This window comes from Ursus maritimus, assembly GCF_017311325.1.
Source record: "Ursus maritimus isolate PB19 chromosome X unlocalized genomic scaffold, ASM1731132v1 scaffold_X1, whole genome shotgun sequence".
In the NCBI taxonomy this organism is placed as follows: domain Eukaryota; kingdom Metazoa; phylum Chordata; class Mammalia; order Carnivora; family Ursidae; genus Ursus; species Ursus maritimus.
In genome coordinates, this window is record NW_024423319.1 from 83054409 (window position 1) to 83070873 (window position 16465).

At 47.6% G+C, this 16465-nt stretch overlaps 1 protein-coding gene and 1 pseudogene across 1 annotated transcript; both read right to left on the reverse strand.

Moving 5' to 3' along the window:
- Positions 1-267: 267 nt before the first annotated feature.
- Positions 268-13777, reverse strand: TBC1D25 (TBC1 domain family member 25). The gene is made up of 6 exons (XM_040632170.1): positions 13546-13777; positions 11838-11947; positions 10729-10883; positions 2461-2588; positions 2135-2323; positions 268-1861 (listed from the first exon to the last, which is right to left on the reverse strand). The coding sequence occupies exons 1-6, from the start codon at positions 13663-13665 to the stop codon at positions 503-505; spliced, it is 2061 nt and encodes a 686-aa protein (XP_040488104.1). The 5' UTR covers positions 13666-13777; the 3' UTR covers positions 268-502.
- LOC121103909 lies at positions 10121-10244 on the reverse strand (annotated as a pseudogene).
- Positions 13778-16465: the final 2688 nt, after the last annotated feature.

Here is a 16465-nt window from a genome sequence, read left to right on the forward strand (position 1 = left end):
CTCCCTGTCTCATGCCTCATTCGGGTTCACAGCCATAATCCAGACCCTTACCGGCAGACAGATGTGCCACAAAATAGCCTCAGGCCTCCCCCAAGCAGTCCTCAAGCTGGGCTCAGCTCACCTTCTAGAACCAATTCTCAGCACCCACTCTCCTGCCACTGGGGAAGCCGGGGCCACCCCCCACCAAGTGAGGTCAGGAGGCCCTGGGGACTCCATCTATAACAAAAACCAGAGAGAGGGCAGAGAAATACACAGACCACAGTGACCTTCATGTGTGCAAAGTACAGTTGTTAAAAACAATACAACATAAACCGAGGAAGGAGGCCGTGGCCTCCATGGGGCAGTGCCAAGGCAGAGCCCCATACTCTCAGACCTGGGGAGAAGGGGCCCTGCACTCCAACAGGTCTAGGGCTGGCAGGAGGGAGTTGGGGTCTCATGTATAGGCCCTCGTGGTAAAGAACAGAGATCTGGTGGGGCTGATGGTGGGCTGGAAGGAGCCTGATCAAGATGGGGCTGTGGCCTCAGCCCCTTCCTCCGAGTCCCACACCTCTGACTGCAGGTAATCAGCAAAGAGAGCCTTGGCCCGGCGAAGGACGCGCCCCAGGTGGTGTTTTCTCACTAGGCGGTCAAAGTGCATGGCCAGCTCATTGTAATCTAACCCGTTGCGCATGATGTGGTCGCGGTGTTCCAGCAGGATGGCGAGGCAGAGAAAGAGCATAAATGGGTTCCCCCGGCCAAATTCCTGGGGCGGGGGCAGGCCCAGTGGGGGTGGGGGTGGCAGGGACTTCCCAGGTTCTTGTGGGGAGCCCAACTCTGGCATCAAGGGGGATCCTGCAGCCACATCACCGGCAGGAGAGGCCTCTTGGGTGGATGGCGGAGATGAGGAAGATGGGGAATCGGGGTGGGAAGAGGAGGAGAGTGGGTCTGAGGAGTTCAACAAGGGCTCAGAGAGGGACTTGGAACTGATGAGGGCAGCTGGGTGGGGCAGCTGGACCAGAGGGTCCCTCCTGGAGCCCGTGTTATCCCTGAGTTGCTGGAGGTCATCCAGACTGGCTTGTCTCAGGAGACGCCCCCCGCCACCAGGCCCCTGGCTGGTCGTGACCAAGTGGTCGACAGCATCTTCGAAAGCACTGCCTCCTCCCCCAGCAGGCCTCAGCATGTGCCTCTGTCGCACGGGCCGCCCCCTGTGGCCACTGAAGCCAGTGTCTGCCACTTGGCTGGGGGGTCCAACGAGCTCTACCTCATGTTCAGGAGGATCGGGGGGCAGCGAACTCCAGGTGACCTCGAGCATGCGGAGGGCATCATCAAAGGCGAACTCGCGCTTGAGTTCAAGCAGCAACCAGCGGTAACAGAAGAACAGGTCATCGGCACCAGCTTCTTGTAGGTACTGGTAGAAGTCAGGGTCGGCATGTCGTAGCAGCAGCTTGAGGTGGGCAAACTTGGTGGCCATGGCGCGGCCATCAGGATGGAAGTTTGCGGCCAGGCGCTTCATGATGCCACAAAAGCAGACGAAGGCATGGCCTTCGTGGTCCATGACGGCGAGGATGGGTGAGGCAAGGTCGCTCATGCCCTGGCAGTAGGACACCTGCGGGTGGGTAACGGCGTAGGTGGTGAGCAAATCGTGCAGCGCCCGCAGGTGCGGGCCGTCCTCGGGCCCCGCGTAGTAGGGGTGGGCCCGGTCCGTCCGCAGCACATCCTTAAGGACCGTGCTGCGGATGAATTCCAAGTCCTCAGGGCTCGCTCGTTGTGCCCACTCACTCTTGAGCTGCTCATACTCGCGACTCTTGCGTTTCATGTAGTCCATCCGCTCGCGGCCTGTCAGCCCATCCGGGTACACGTTCAACAGGTACCGCCACACCACCTGGCCAGGGACAGAAGGGATAAGGCTGAGGTTCTACAAAAGAGCCACCACATGCCAGTGGGGATCTGTTGCCACCCACCCTGCTGCCTCGGGGCCTTTGTCTTCCTTCAGAAAAGTCAGCCTTCCGCTTCCGCCTCCCAGCCCCTCCTGGAGAGCTGGCTGCCCTGGAACGGCTCCACGCCATCCCATGACAGTGTGCTCCACTGCGTGTGTCTCATGAGCCAGTCACCACTGCAGGAGGGACGGATCCGATGAGTGACCGAGGCGGCTCACCTTTCGCAAGGAGGGCTCGACACCACCGTGATAGATCCGCAGGCGCAGCTCCTCGGGGCGGGAGAGCTGGCCCTCGTGGTTCAGGTATGTGTGAAACTCAGCATCGCTCAGGGGAGGCTTGAAGGGCTTGACATCTTCCCCATATGACCAGCTCAGCACCTGCTGGACCTTAGACAAGGTGCGGCCCACCTGTGAAGGAAGGAGAGAGAAAGGCCACCAGTCAGCTGGGCAGGCTAAGGGCAGGTGCCAACCAGCATGCTCAGAATCGGGGGTGCCAGGTCAGCCTGCCCTCCCCCTGCAGCTGGCCACCAGGTCGCTGAAACCACCTGAGAGAGGATAGACTGCGTGAAGGGCAGGGCAGCCGTCGTCAGCGATGACCTTTTCTCAGCCAGTAGCACGTCGGAACCAATGACATCTTTGGGGCTGATTATGTCCCAGTCTTCCAGCAGAGGGCCTAGGCACACAGAATGACAGGATATGAGAACAGGCGTGAGAGCCCCACACCTCAGGGCTGGGTTCGTTTCCCACCAAAGCCAGGCCACCAACGGGGCAATGAATGACTCCCACCCTCTCTTCCCATGTCATCTAAATCAAGCAAAACATAAAACCGTGAATAATTCTTTTGTGGTAACTGTCCCACAAAACGGCTCAGCAAACTCTAAGTAATAGTTATTGAGCACTTACTATGTGCCAAGTACTGTGACAAGGGCTTCACTTTAGCCAGGAAGTGTTCTGAGCCCTTTGCAAATATTGACTCATTTAATATTCACAACCTTCCTATAAGTTGGGCACTATTATTTTTTTAAAGATTTTATTTATTTGAGAGAGACAGAGAGAGAGAGAGTGCAAGCAAGAGCAGGGGGAGAGGGAGAGGGAGAGGGAGAAGCAGACTCCCCACTGAGCAGGGAGCCTAATGCCAGGCTCGATCTCAGGACCCCGAGATCATGACCTGAGCTGAAGACAGACGCTTAACCAACTGAGCCACCCAGGCACCTGGCACTACTACTACTACCACTACCACTACCACCACCACCACCACCACCACCACCATTACTACTATAAAGATTTTTATCTCTTAGGTAACTGCCACACCCGACATGGGGCTTGAACTCACAACCCAAATATCAAGAGTCGCATGCTCCACTGACTGAGCCAGCCAGGTGCCCCCAGTTGGGTACTATTATTAACACCATTCTTTCTATGAGGAAATAGGCACAGTCAATATAAGAGAGTAGCCTAAGGCCTCACAGCTAGTAAGTGAAAGAACTAAATTTGAAGCCCAGGCCCGAAGCTCAAGAGCCCAAAATCTTTTTTTTTTTAAGATTTTATTTATTTATTTGACAGAGAGACAGCCAGTGAGAGAGGGAACACAAGTAGGGGGAGTGGGGGAGGGAGAAGCAGCCTTCCCGCTGAGCAGGGAGCCCAATGTGGGGCTTGATCCCAGAACACTGGGATCATGACCTGAGCCGAAGGCAGACACCTAACGACTGAGCCACCCAGGCGCCCCAAGAGCCCAAACTCTTAATCTTATATTCGTGCTAATCTCCATCCCACAATTGGTACAGATTACCATGATCATTCTCATTTTGTAGATGATGACAAAAAAGGTTGGACCGATTAACAATCAGCCAAGATTCTACAGCCAGGAAACGTTAGGGCTGGCCAGATCTGAACCTTGTTTACCTTACTCCAAAGCCCAGACAGATTTTTAGGAGAGGTATTTGTGGAACATCGATTTCGTGTATATTACACAGAGGAAATAGTACTATGCTGACTCTACCCAGTTCTGGCCCTTGGAACATCAGAGGTCTAGCCCTTCCCTCTCTTCCTTACTTGCCCTCACATCCTTTCTTCCCACCCGAAATGTGATGTGATGGCTGAAGTGGCAGTGGCCACGTGAAGGAAGTTCAAGAGACTTAAGAGATATCAGCCCTGGCGCCACAGAGCAGCTAAGCTGACAACAGCGATGTCCAGTGGATTTCAAACTCTACTATATGAACAAATCAACTTTAATTTGTTTAAGCCATCGTCATTTGCAGGCCAATGCTGTCCCTAAGCGGCCTGTCCATGGAGTCCACTTTACCTTCTCCCACAGAGCTGAGGGAGGAGCAAACCCTAGGTCATATTTGGATGTCACTGCCTCTCCCTGGATGTTTCATAGAGCACTGAGAACGTACGGAGTCCAAAAGAAGAGCCCAAGATCCACTCTGGACAGGACTTCTTCCTCTGCTCCCCTATCTGTTCATTTGCTTGATCCAGAAACCTGAGAGTCATCTTTGCCACCTCCCACTCTCTCAACTCCCAGGGCCAAACTGTCACTAAGCCCTGTGGTTTCTGCATGCAAAACATACTTCAATTCCACCTCTTTTCTCATCTCTGCCTTGTCGCCTGTCTGAGCCACCACGTCTCTCCCTTGAAACTGCCTCTTTGCTCCTCTCCACTCTCTCCCAACAGCTTCCAGAGTGGTACTTTGGAAACAAAGTACATACTTTGCAAACAAAGTATGAAAACACTTAACAGGCAAAATGAAGAAGGTCAAACTAATGGTCTGAAAGACCAAACAGAAGAACCCCTTCAAGATGGAGAGCTAGAGCTTGACAATTTGAGTGAAAATGTAAAGAGACCTGGAGGACAAGTCCAGGAGACCTAAGATGAAAGTAGTTCTGTTCCTCAAGCAAGAAGACAGTGGCTTGCCATGCCCACAGAGTACTGAGAAGAAAGCCTTGAGATGCAAGGGCCCCCCACCCAGCCGAGACAGTACACATCTATCATGGCCAAAGAAAGACATTTTTGGTCATTGGAGTACATTCAAGCCATGCACCTTGTTGGAGAACAATAAGTTCTCTAAGCAAATGACTACTGAATGACTACCAGGGCTCCAAGTGGGGTAAGGCAACAGGGATGGTAAATGGTGACAGGCCACGAGTTTTTAATATGTGTAGTCAAACGTGAAATGACAAAGGTACTGTGATTGGGACTTTGTAATATTAAGTGTTACTTAGGATCCCTGAAACATAAGTGTCCTACTATAAAGAAAATATGATAGCCTGGAATTTAAAAAGAAATTATTATCTATCTATCTATCTATCTATCTATCTATCTATCATCTATCTATCTATCTATCTATCTATCATCTATCTATCTATCTATCTATCTATCTATCTATCTATCTATCTAAAGAAATTACTATCTAACCTATCTATCTATCTATCTATCTATCTATCTATCTATCTATCTATCTAAAGAAATTACTATCTAACCAAAACCCAGAAATTAAAGGTTAGGGATCAGAGTAAAAATAAGAATTAAAAGTGTTCCAAAGCTTCCATTTCAAGGGCGTGGGAGGGTGGGAGAGACTGGAGGGAAAAAGATTTCACTGTCAATTGCATAAAATAAATATAAATCCTGGTACAGGGTTTTGGTGAGAGACATACCTAAAACTAAGTGACAAAGGCTGGAAGTTGAAGACACCTAAAGGCACTCCTGGCAAACACCAACCATGTGAATGTCAGAAAAAGCACCACTCGAGGCCAAAAGTATTACAGGAAAAGAATGACATTCTATATTGATTTTAAAAAAGAAAGAACCCATTAATAGAATGGGCAAAGGATTTCTATGAGCACAAACTCATCCAGTGGCAAAGCCTGATCTGAACTGCCATAAGACTATACACAGTCTTTCTATAACCTACTAAGTGTGAATGCGTACACATTTCCCCGGAGAAGCATCCAAATTTTTCATTATGGGGTGCTGTCCCAGGCCCTGCCTGTGGTATTACATAATTAGGCGCTATGAGTACTACATTTTCCTATAATATTGTCAAACTTCCCAAACCCTAAATTAGTATATAAATTCTGTGCAATGCCAATCAGAAATCTAATGGGGTTTTTCCTGGAACGGGATAAACATTATTTAAGGATCATATGGAAAAATTCACATTTAAGAATAGTTAAGGAAAAGAAGAGCCAAGAAAAAGAAGAGTGGGAGGATGGCAATGCTTGCCTTGCCTTATTAAAATTAACCACAAAACCACTGTGATAAAAATATGGCGTTAGCACAGCAATAGACAAATGGAGCCAACCGGTGGAATGCGGTAAAAAGCCCAGAAATAAATCCCAAGTACACGCGGGAACTCAGTGTATGATAAAAGTGTCATTTCAAATCAGCGTAAACATGGTGGTTCTTTAATAAATGATGCTGGCATAACTGACTGTTTATCCGCATTTTTTAAAAGAACCAGGTGTACTTATCACAATGTTCACAGAGTAGAGATTTACATGTAAAAAAAGAAAATAAGCACATTAGAAGAAACCGTAGGAGAATATTTGTATAAGCTTGTGGATGGGGAAGATGTTCCAAAGTAAGGGGAGATACTCAGAAATCATAAAGAAAGAGATAGGTATTATGTATAGACGGCATACAAATTTTAGTTTTCAGGGGGGCGCCTGGGTGGCTCAGTCGTTAAGCGTCTGCCTTCGGCCCAGGGCGTGATCCCAGGGTCCTGGGATCGAGCCCCACATTGGGCTCCTCTGCTGGGAGCCGGCTTCTTCTTCTCCCACTCCCCCTGCTTGTGTTCCCTCTCTCGCTGACTGTCTCTCTGCCAAATAAATAAATAAAATCTTCAAAAAAATTTAGTTTTCAGTAGGACAAAAAAAAAAAAGACTGTAAGCAAAGCCGTAAAACAAAAGATAAGCTGGGAAAAAAATATCTGCAGTACATATGACAGAAAGAGGATTCATATCGCAACTGTACAAATTGGTTGAAGGTCTAGGCTTGGTAATCTTCCATTTGTAGAGGTGGCAGAAATGGACTTCTTCCCAGAAAAGAGGGACTGGCCAATCCAAGTTGTCACAACACAGCTTGAGACCATTTATATTAAACACATACCATTTGTGTATATATACAAACATGAATATACTTATGTTTATATGTGGATAAATGTGTGTGTATGAGTAAGTAAAGGAACTGCAAAATTACACATCAAGCTAATAATGTGGTTCCTGAAGGGCAAAAGGGTAGNGAATCGAGATTAGGCGCAGTGCGGGACGCCTGGGTGGCTCAGTCTGTTAAGCATCTCCCTTCGGCTCAGGTCATGATCCTGGGGTCTTGGGACTGAGCCCCACATTGGGCTCCCTGCTCAGCAGGGAGTTTGACTCTCCCTCTCCCTCTGCCCCTCTCCCCAGGCTACTGCACTCTCTCCCTCTCTCCCCCTCTCAAATAAATAAATAAAATCTTAAAAAAAAAAGTTAGGCACTAACTTCAGTGATTTAGTGGTTCCAGGGGACTTCAGCATTATTTGAAATGTTTTCATTTTTCATAAAGAAAATGTATTACTAGGTAATTAAAAAATTAATTTCTTTAAAAAAATGCAACTTCAATCAAATTCCCATTAGGATTTTAATGGACCGATAAGCTAATTCTATTAAATGAAATGAACAGTAAGCGCACAAGAATATTTAAGAAAAAAATTTAAAAAGGAAAACATTAAAACCTATCATAAAGAAATGTGATTAAAACCACCTGGAACTGGTTTGGATTTAGCAAAGAGATGCACCTAACAGGACCAGGAATTCAGAAACAGGTTTGTTTACCAAATGCAGGAATATGGTAAATGACACAACAGTAGGAAAAGAACGGACTCATCAATAACTGGGAAGATGATTCTCTAAAAAGATAGTGTTTAAATAGCTTTTGCCAAGTCGAGAGGGGTCTGTGTCTCTGCTTTATTGGCATTCCTCTTAGTTCTTTTTATTTATTTAATTTTTAAAAAGATTTTATTTGTTTATTTGACGGGCGGGGGGAGCACAAGCAGGGGGAGCAGCAGGGAGAGGGAGAAGCAGGCTCCCCACTGAGCAAGGAGCCTGATGTGGGGCTTGATCCCAGGACCCCCGGATCATGACCTGAGCCGAAGGCAGACGCTTAACTGACTGAGCCACCCTGGCACCCCTGTATTCCTCTGAGTTCTTACGGAGTTGGGGTTTTCTTCCTGTTTATTAGCTGCGCAGATTTGATTTCTTTACTGAAACAGTGCTACTGTGTCTGTTCTGCAGGTGAGGGAACCAAGGCGTGGGGAATTAGTTAAGTGACTGAGCTAAGCACACAGGCCTACTCTGGCAGAAGTTCCTGTCTCTGGCTACCTGTCTTTGCCACTTGTCTCTCTCCCATCTCTGTCGCTTTTGCCTTGACTCGTTTTCCTCTCCCTCTCTCCACCTCTTGCTCTTTTTCTCAAGGCTGCCAATCTTAACAAGCCCACAATTTCACAGAATCAAATGGTTAAAAGCAAGGAATCTGGAGCTAGTTCAGCCACCATCTGGGTTCAAATCCTGCTCTTCCACTCACTGTCTGTGTGACACACACAAGTCCTGTTGCCCTCTCTAAGCCTTGGTTTCCTCAACTGTAACATAGGGACGACCATCATGCCTACCCTCTGGGATTGCTTTGACAATCCAGTGAATAAACATTACACGTGTAGAATGGTCCTAAGTGTTCAACACATGTTAGCTATCTATAATGTTACTATAATGTCATAAAAGACCTCAGTCATCCCAACTGGGCGTGTGAATTCCCTGAGGCTGGGAACCATGTCTTCCACCCCACAACTTTTTATTTTATTACTTTTTAAGATCTTATTTATTATTTTTTTGAAGACTTACTTATTCATTTTAGAGAGAGAGAGAGAGAGAGAGGGAAACAGAGACAGAGTGGAGGGAGGGGCAGAGGGAGAGAATCTTCCAGCAGACTTCCTGCTGAGCACGGAGTCCGATGCTGAGCCCCCAACTTTTTTTATTTAAAAAAATTTCAGGGGCACCTGGGTGGCTCAGTTGGTTAAGCATCTGCCTTTAGCTCAGGTCATGATCCCAGGGCCCTGGGATGGAGCCATCACATGGGGCTCTCTGCTCAGCAGGGAGCCTGCTTCTCCCTCTCCCTCTGCCTGCCGTTCCCCCTGCTTGTATGCTCTCAGTCTCTCTCTCTCAAATAAATAAATAAATTTCAAATCCATAATAAAGTTAAAAAGATGAATTCATTGCGTATCCATACATCCTTCATCTAGTTCCCCATTCATATTTTTTGCCACACTTGCTTCATCTTGCTCTCTCTGTATAGATACATATTGTTTTTTAAAAAAGATTTACCTACTTATTTCAGAGAGAGAGCGAGAAAGAGTGTGCACAGTTGGGGGGAGGAGCAGAGGAAGAGAAAATGCTTGAGCAGACTCCCCACAGAGCGTGGAGCCTCATGTGAGGCTTGATCCCAGGACCCTGAGATCATGACCTGAGATGAAATCAAGAGCTGACCGCTTAACTGACTGAGCCATCCAAGCACCCCAATATATATTATTTTTTGCTGAATTATTTGCAGACATCATGACACTTTACCCCTTAGTTCTTAACTGTGTTTCTCCTGAGAACAAGGACATCTTCCTTCAATAACCATGATACCATTACCATACCCAGAACATTTAACATTGATACAATATCATCTAATGTATGGTTTATAATCAAATTTTTTGGCCCATGTCTTAATTTATCTGTGTGCTCTGAGGGACCAATACAGGATAAGAGTCAGGGAACAAATATGAGAAGAGAGGAAGTGGCTGAGAAGACAAGGGAATAATGAATAAGAGTGTAAACAAATGAATATGAGTGCAGGATGAATGAATGAATGAATACAACCATCATTATTATATACAGCATTGTTATAGTTGTATGTTATTATAATGGAAACATACAATATTACTTTTTTTAAGTTTTTAAGATTTTTATTTATTTATTTGACAGAGAGAGAGACAGCCAGTGAGAGAGGGAACACAGGCAGGGGGAGTGGGAGAGGAAGAAGCAGGCTCCCAGTGGAGGAGCCTGATGCGGGGCTCGATCCCAGAACGCCGGGATCACGCCCTGAGGCGAAGGCAGATGCTTAATGACTGAGCCACCCAGGCACCCCATGATATTACATTTTTATTGTTATGCTGCATTATATAATTACAAACTATATTACTAGATTATATAATAGTAAATATATGATAAATTATTGTTAAAGCTAATATTTTAATTAGCAATAATCATGCCTCGGATAAACCTCATTGGCTATGATACTGCCACTGCACTGAGCTTAAAGCTAATATTTTAAAAATATTTTTATTTTACTTTAGAAAGAGAAAGTGAGGACGAGGGAGAGAGGGGGAGAGAGAGAGAATCTCAAGCAGACTCTGCAGTGAGTGCAGACCTGGACACGGGGCTCGATCTCATGACCCCGAGATCGTGACCTGGGCCAAAACCAAGAGTTGGATGCTCAATCAACTGAGTTACCCAGGCGCCCCTAGAGCTAATATTTTTTGAGCATTCACTATGCAGCCATGCACTGTTCCAGGCATTTTACATGAATTTCCCTGTTTAATCTTCATGATGGCCCTACGATACCATTATATCTACTTTACAGGTAGAGAAATTGAGGCCCAGTGGCCAAGCCAGGATGTGGACCTAGGATACCTTCTTCCTCTCAAGCCCACTGTGAGGGAGTGTATTGTAAGGGGTGGAGTCATCCCATGGGGAAAGGATGGGTCCCAGAGCAGTGCCCCGAGGGTGCCAGGTACTCACTGTCCTCGGTGGGCCGAATGTCTACCCGCAACTGCAGGTAAGGTTTGGAGGCGGTGACGAAGGCTGTGCTGAGGTCCCAGTCAGACAGGAGTGAGAGGTAAGTTTCCTGCCCCAGCCGATCCCGGCCCAGGTAGCTGATGCCAAAGTTCTTCTTCCTGGACAGAGGAGGTGTGGCAGCTCTCAGGTGCCCCCAGTGCCCTGGAGGCCTCAGGGACAGTTTCCACAAAAAGCCAGGGAAGGCAGAGATGATGCTGAACAACTCTCTACACTGTGTGGGGTACTGTGCCAAGGGTTTCGGGCTGCCTGAAGTCAGAGAGTTTACCTCTACTTTGTTACACAAACACAGAAACAGACACACACCTGCTTATATCTAGAGGGCACACTGAAAACGTAAAATGTTGGTCCCCTCTAGGGAGGGTGACAGGGTAGTTAAGGGATAGAAGTGGGAAGAAAGCAGCCTTCCTACTGCATAAAAAATAAAGCAAGCTGGGTGTTTGTTATCTTTCACAACAAAAAATGTTTATGCAAAGAAGTCAAATAACAACCAAGAATTTGTTCTTCAGATATACTTGAACAACTATGGAATGAAGTATGTTGTGTGATAACTGTTGTAACCATGGAAACATCCTAAGTAGACATCACTTTTGTACTCTGAATTTGTTACCATGTGCATGTATTTCTCCAAAATAACAACCACAACAAAATAACCATTACACCTGCCCCCAAGAGACACCACTTTTCTTCTATCAGGTCAGCAAATTTTCCAATGTTTTCTAGTAACCAGTGTTTCTGAGGGAAACAGGCATTTTATATGCTGCTGGGGAGACTGTAAATTGGCAAAAACCCGTCTGGAGAGCATTTCGGAAACATCCACAGAAATTTTTAAAAGCACACACCCTTTAACCCAGCAATACCACTGCTAGGAATTTATCCTATGGCTAGATTTCCCCAAATATTCCAGGATATGCAAATGTGGCAGTTCACTGTGGGATTATTTGTAATAATGAAACGAACAAACAAAACCCCTACCAAAGAACAACAAAAAAGCCAAACCACCACTGTTGAGGTGGGTGGCCCCACAGTTCGTTCCCCAGCATCCCATAACTCACCCATTCAAATCAAAGGCTCGGATAAGGATGTGTTGTAATACATCAAGCGAGGTGATCTGGGGGTCGACGGCGAAAGAGCGGAACTCAGGTGACAAAAAGCTCTCACACTTCTGGGGAGAGAAGAAACAGGGTGGGCCATCAGGGGCCACATCACCACACTGAAGCAGACGGAGGGATAGGAGGCAAGGTCAGACGAGTGGTGGGCAGGGGCATGTGGAGACGGGTGTTCTGGGTCATGGTGAGGGCTTTGGTTTTTGCTCTGAGTGAGGGGTAAGACTTGGAGGGTTCTGTGCAGAGGAGGGATGTGAACTGATGTAGGATTTAACAGGATCCTTCTAGCTGCTCTTAGAAGAACAGACTGGGGGGGGGCAAGGGAGAAAGCAGCAGTTCAGTGAGGAGGAGGCTACTGCAATAGTCCAAGCACCCAATCCTTCTTCTTTGTCCCCCACGGTTGTCAGCATCGCCATGTCCAGTCTGGCCCGCATTAAATCAATACTCAATGCTGCACCAATTTAGCACCTCTATCTACAATACTACCCTGCTTTACTCTCTTCAAAGGCAACCCCAGGGTCCTCAGAAGGTGGGCCTACAGGCTGCTGGCCAGCCTCTTTTCAGTCAGCTTTTTTGAACTTTACACTCTGGTACCACCAAACTGCTGGAAGTTAATTTGAACACATCCTGGCTCCAGGACTTTGCTTGTGCTGATCCCCATGTCTGGAAAGTCCTACCCACTTTCTTCCAACTGGCTCACCCACAGCTCGGGCATCATCTCTTTTCTGAATTCCTAAACCTCTACGTTAGAGCTTCCTGAGGTGATCTGTTTACTTCTTTCCGGAATCTACCTTCTTCTCACCAAGACCAGTGCCACCACCCTAGCCCGAGCCACCATCAGCACTTGCTGGAGCCATGGCAACAGCTTTCTTACTCAGAATACATGCCAAAGGCCCTTCACAATGTGCCCCTCTTTTACCTCATTCTTTTACCCCCTACCCACTCCTGCCCTTGCTCTCTCCCTCCAGCAATATGGGAACCTAAGGGAACATGCCAAGCTCATCCCCACCTCCCAGCCTTTGCCCTTGGTGTTCTCTCTGCTTCCACTCTGCCTCCGACATGCACATGGCTGATTCCTTTTTTATTTGGGTCTCTGCTCCTTCAATACCTCTCTAGGGACCTCCCCGCTACAACCTTGGCTAAAGTAACTCCCTAGTTCAGAAGCTTTCTCGTTATCTCTTCACAACATTCACCAGTGTCCAAAGCATCTCATTTATTTAGCTGTCTTCCCGACAAGCACGTCAGCTCATCCCGGGTGAGATTGTAAATCTGCACACAAGTGCAGTCTCAACATACATGTTAATTGACTTCAGCACCTCCTTTTCAGACACCAGCAGCCCCCCTCACTCCTCAACTATTTAAGGCCCCTCCTCCAGCCCTACGGCCCCTCCTCTTTACCCATAATCTCCACCTATCCATTCCTTAGGCCCCTACCCCCTCCATTTTCAGTCCTTACGTCCTCAGGCCCTGCCCAGCATTTCCAGGTCCAGCCTCCCCCCACCCCCGCCCAGTCCCCATCACTATCACTCTGCCCTCAAGCCTCGCCCCTCAGGTTAACACCCCAAATCTCGGGTCCCGCCCTCCAACCTGGGAGAGTCACCGCCCTCCCCTCCCCTGGGCACCCCAGGAGGGCAGGCCGACCAGTTGTCAGCCTCACCTTGACTCGGACCCGTACCACCTCTCGCTCCTCCTCCTCAGCCGCCGCCGCCTGGGCTCCCCCACCAGGTGGGGGCGCTCCAGAGCCGGCCAAATCCGAGGATCCAGAGGCCGACGCCATCCCGCCGCCACCCGCCTCAGGGCGACGGTTGACCGTTGCCCCCCACCTCTATGCGCACTCTAGAGTGCGAGCGCCCGCGGCCCCACCTTGCGCCCCAGCGCAGGCGCAGAGGGCGCTGTGCGACCCTGCCCCCCCCACTGCCCCTCCCACCAGGCACAGGGTGGAGATGGCCTCTGCGCACGCGCCTAAGATGCTGTTGCCAGGTGTCCCGCCCCCAAAAGAGGTGCTTTGTGCCTCACTTCCAACAGTGCGCAGGCGCCTAATGAGGTCCCACCTCCCCCCGCCTGCGGTTTGGTTGCCTGGGCAGCTTACTTCCGGATTCACCTTCGTTTACAGTGACGACATACTCAGGCGAGAGAAGTGGGCGGGGAAAGGAACCTGCTGTGCGATGACGTCAAGCCCCACATCCCGCCCCGACTTGCCCCGTGCCTCGGCTTAACAGATGATGTCATCTATTTCAAAAGCCTGTGGCCCTCGCTTCAAATGAGTCTGCTGAATGGAAAAATAATCCTTTTTCCAGAATCTTTTAAAAAGTTTCCACTTTGTGAAAATTCATGGAGCTGTACATTTATGACTTTTGCTGTTTCTGTCTGCATATTTCTTTTTTTAAAAAAGATTTTATTTATTTGCAAGAGAGAGAGAGAGCACAAGCCAGAGGAAGGGGCAGAGGAAGAGGGAGAAGTGGACTCCCGGTGGAGCAGGAAGCCCTACACGGGGCTTGATCCTAGGACCCCGGGATCATGACCTGAGCTGAAGGCAGGTGCTTAACTGACTGAGCCACCCAGGCGCCCCTGCATGATATATTTCAATAAATAACTTACCAAAAAAGCTATTTTTATGATCTCTGGAGTTCCCAGCTTAAGTTTGCCTTCATTTTATTTAATCCTTGCAACAGGTTGAGGTCAGTCATGTTATTAAATAGTGTATGTCCACTAAATACCAGCTGAATGGCAGAACATATTTTAGACTCCGCAAATGACAAAATGCATGAAGGCATTCTTCTCACTTCATTGCACATCCATCTAGTTTGGGACAAAATACAGACTGCCCTTACAAGTGTAATTTCTAACAAAGGAATCCTGTAAGATGCCTGGAGTTCAGTTATTGTTGCAGTGTTGTATGAATGCTACACTTAACATTAACTTTTTAGAGAAGTCTGCAATTCTATTTTCGTATCTTTTTTAAAAAGATTTTATTTATTTGAGAGAGGGAGAGTGAGCGAGCAATAGAGAAAGCACAAGTGGGGTGGAGGGGCAGAGGGAGAGGGAGAAGCAGACTCCCTGCTGAGCAGGAAGCCCAACTTGGGATTTGACCCCAGAACCCCAGGATCACAATCCCAGCAGACACTTAACCACCTGAGCCACCCAGGCACCCGTTTTGGTATCTTTTTAAATAATTTGTTTCCTTGGTATTAATATTAGATGTCAATTTTCTAGAAGGTATAAACAATGGAGAATTTTTTTTGAAAGCCAGAGCAGGGTTTTTGGCACATTTCTTCTGACCCATGTGCTTGAGTAAACAACACTTCTTATGAGTCTGCTGGATTTTCTGAATGAAATTAGGAATTTGAGAGTCTGCCTCTCATTACAATCAGCATAGGGTGGGATGAGCGAAACACTAGCCTGGATTCTGGAGTTCAATCCTGATGGCACTGGAGCACAGGTTTTAAATGGGGGTATAATGGGGTCGGATGCCCGTCTTGGTTGTGGAGAGGGCCTTGGATGGAGAGACTTACTGGAAGCAAGGAGATAAAAAAGGAGGTCCTTGTCATAGTTCTGGGGAGAACTTTCTCTATCATTTTTTTAAATTCTTCCATTCAACAAATACAAAGTGTATGCCAGGTGGTCTACATATATTAATTCATTTAATCTGCATAAAAATCCAATGAGGTAGGTACTTTTATTACAATTTTACATGAGAGCACTGAAGGTCAGGGAGAAACAGGCTCGAGGTCAAAGGGATAGTAAGTGGCACAGAAATTAAGTGCAATGGACAGAAGGTGGCTGTGCCTGGCTTTGGCTTTAACAATGAGGCATTTCTCAAAAGCTATACTGTAGGCTTGATTAGAACCAGGATTTGAACTGAAGTCCTGCTCTGCACAGGTCACCAGGAGCCAGTCCACAGGTATCTGAGTTTTTTCATTCTTTGTCATCTCCTCAAAATTCCTCAAGTACCCATTTGTTTTATGACTCAAGGTCTATGAGGTTAATGACACAGAGACTATGGGAGGAGTGATGGGGGTGGGTCTACAGAGTGAGGGTATCTGTGCGGTAAATGATGGGAATCTGTGGATACATGATAGGTGGTCTGCAGGATGATAGGATGTTGGGTGAGTGATGAAAGATCTGTGGGGTAATTGGGGACCTGTGGGGTATGAGGTGACAAATTCTGCAAGGTGAGTTATGGGGGTTTGTAGGGTAAGTAATGATAGCCTATGGGGTAAATGATAGGGGATTTGTGGGGAGACTGAGAGGGTCTGTGCTATACACGATGGGGGGGGCTATGGGGTGAGTCATGGGGTTGTAGGGTATATGACTGGAGGTCTGATGGGGTAAGTTATAGGATATGTGAAGTGAGTGATGGGTCTTGTGTGAGTTTTGTGGGGTGTCTGGGATGAGTGATGGGGATCTTTAGGGTAGTGATGGATGTCTATGGGGTGAGTGATGGTGGACGTCTTTGGAGTAATGGGGGAGTCTGAGGTGAGGAAAGATCTGTGGAGTTTTTGATGGGGTGTCTGTGGAGCACCTGATCAGGAGACAAGAGGTTGAGTAAACTGAAGAACTTATAGATTTGGAAAGTT

Bases quoted from the DNA above. Each gene is read 5' to 3' on its own strand.
- TBC1D25 (XM_040632170.1), bottom strand. From the start codon at position 13,665: ATGGCGTCGGCCTCTGGATCCTCGGATTTGGCCGGCTCTGGAGCGCCC. The intron at 2,589-10,728 runs GTGAGTACCTGG...CTGTGTGCCTAG, and splicing joins CATTCGGCCCACCGAGGACA to GCCCTCTGCTGGAAGACTGG. The intron at 2,324-2,460 runs GTGGTTTCAGCG...CTTCCTTCACAG, and splicing joins CGCAGTCTATCCTCTCTCAG to GTGGGCCGCACCTTGTCTAA.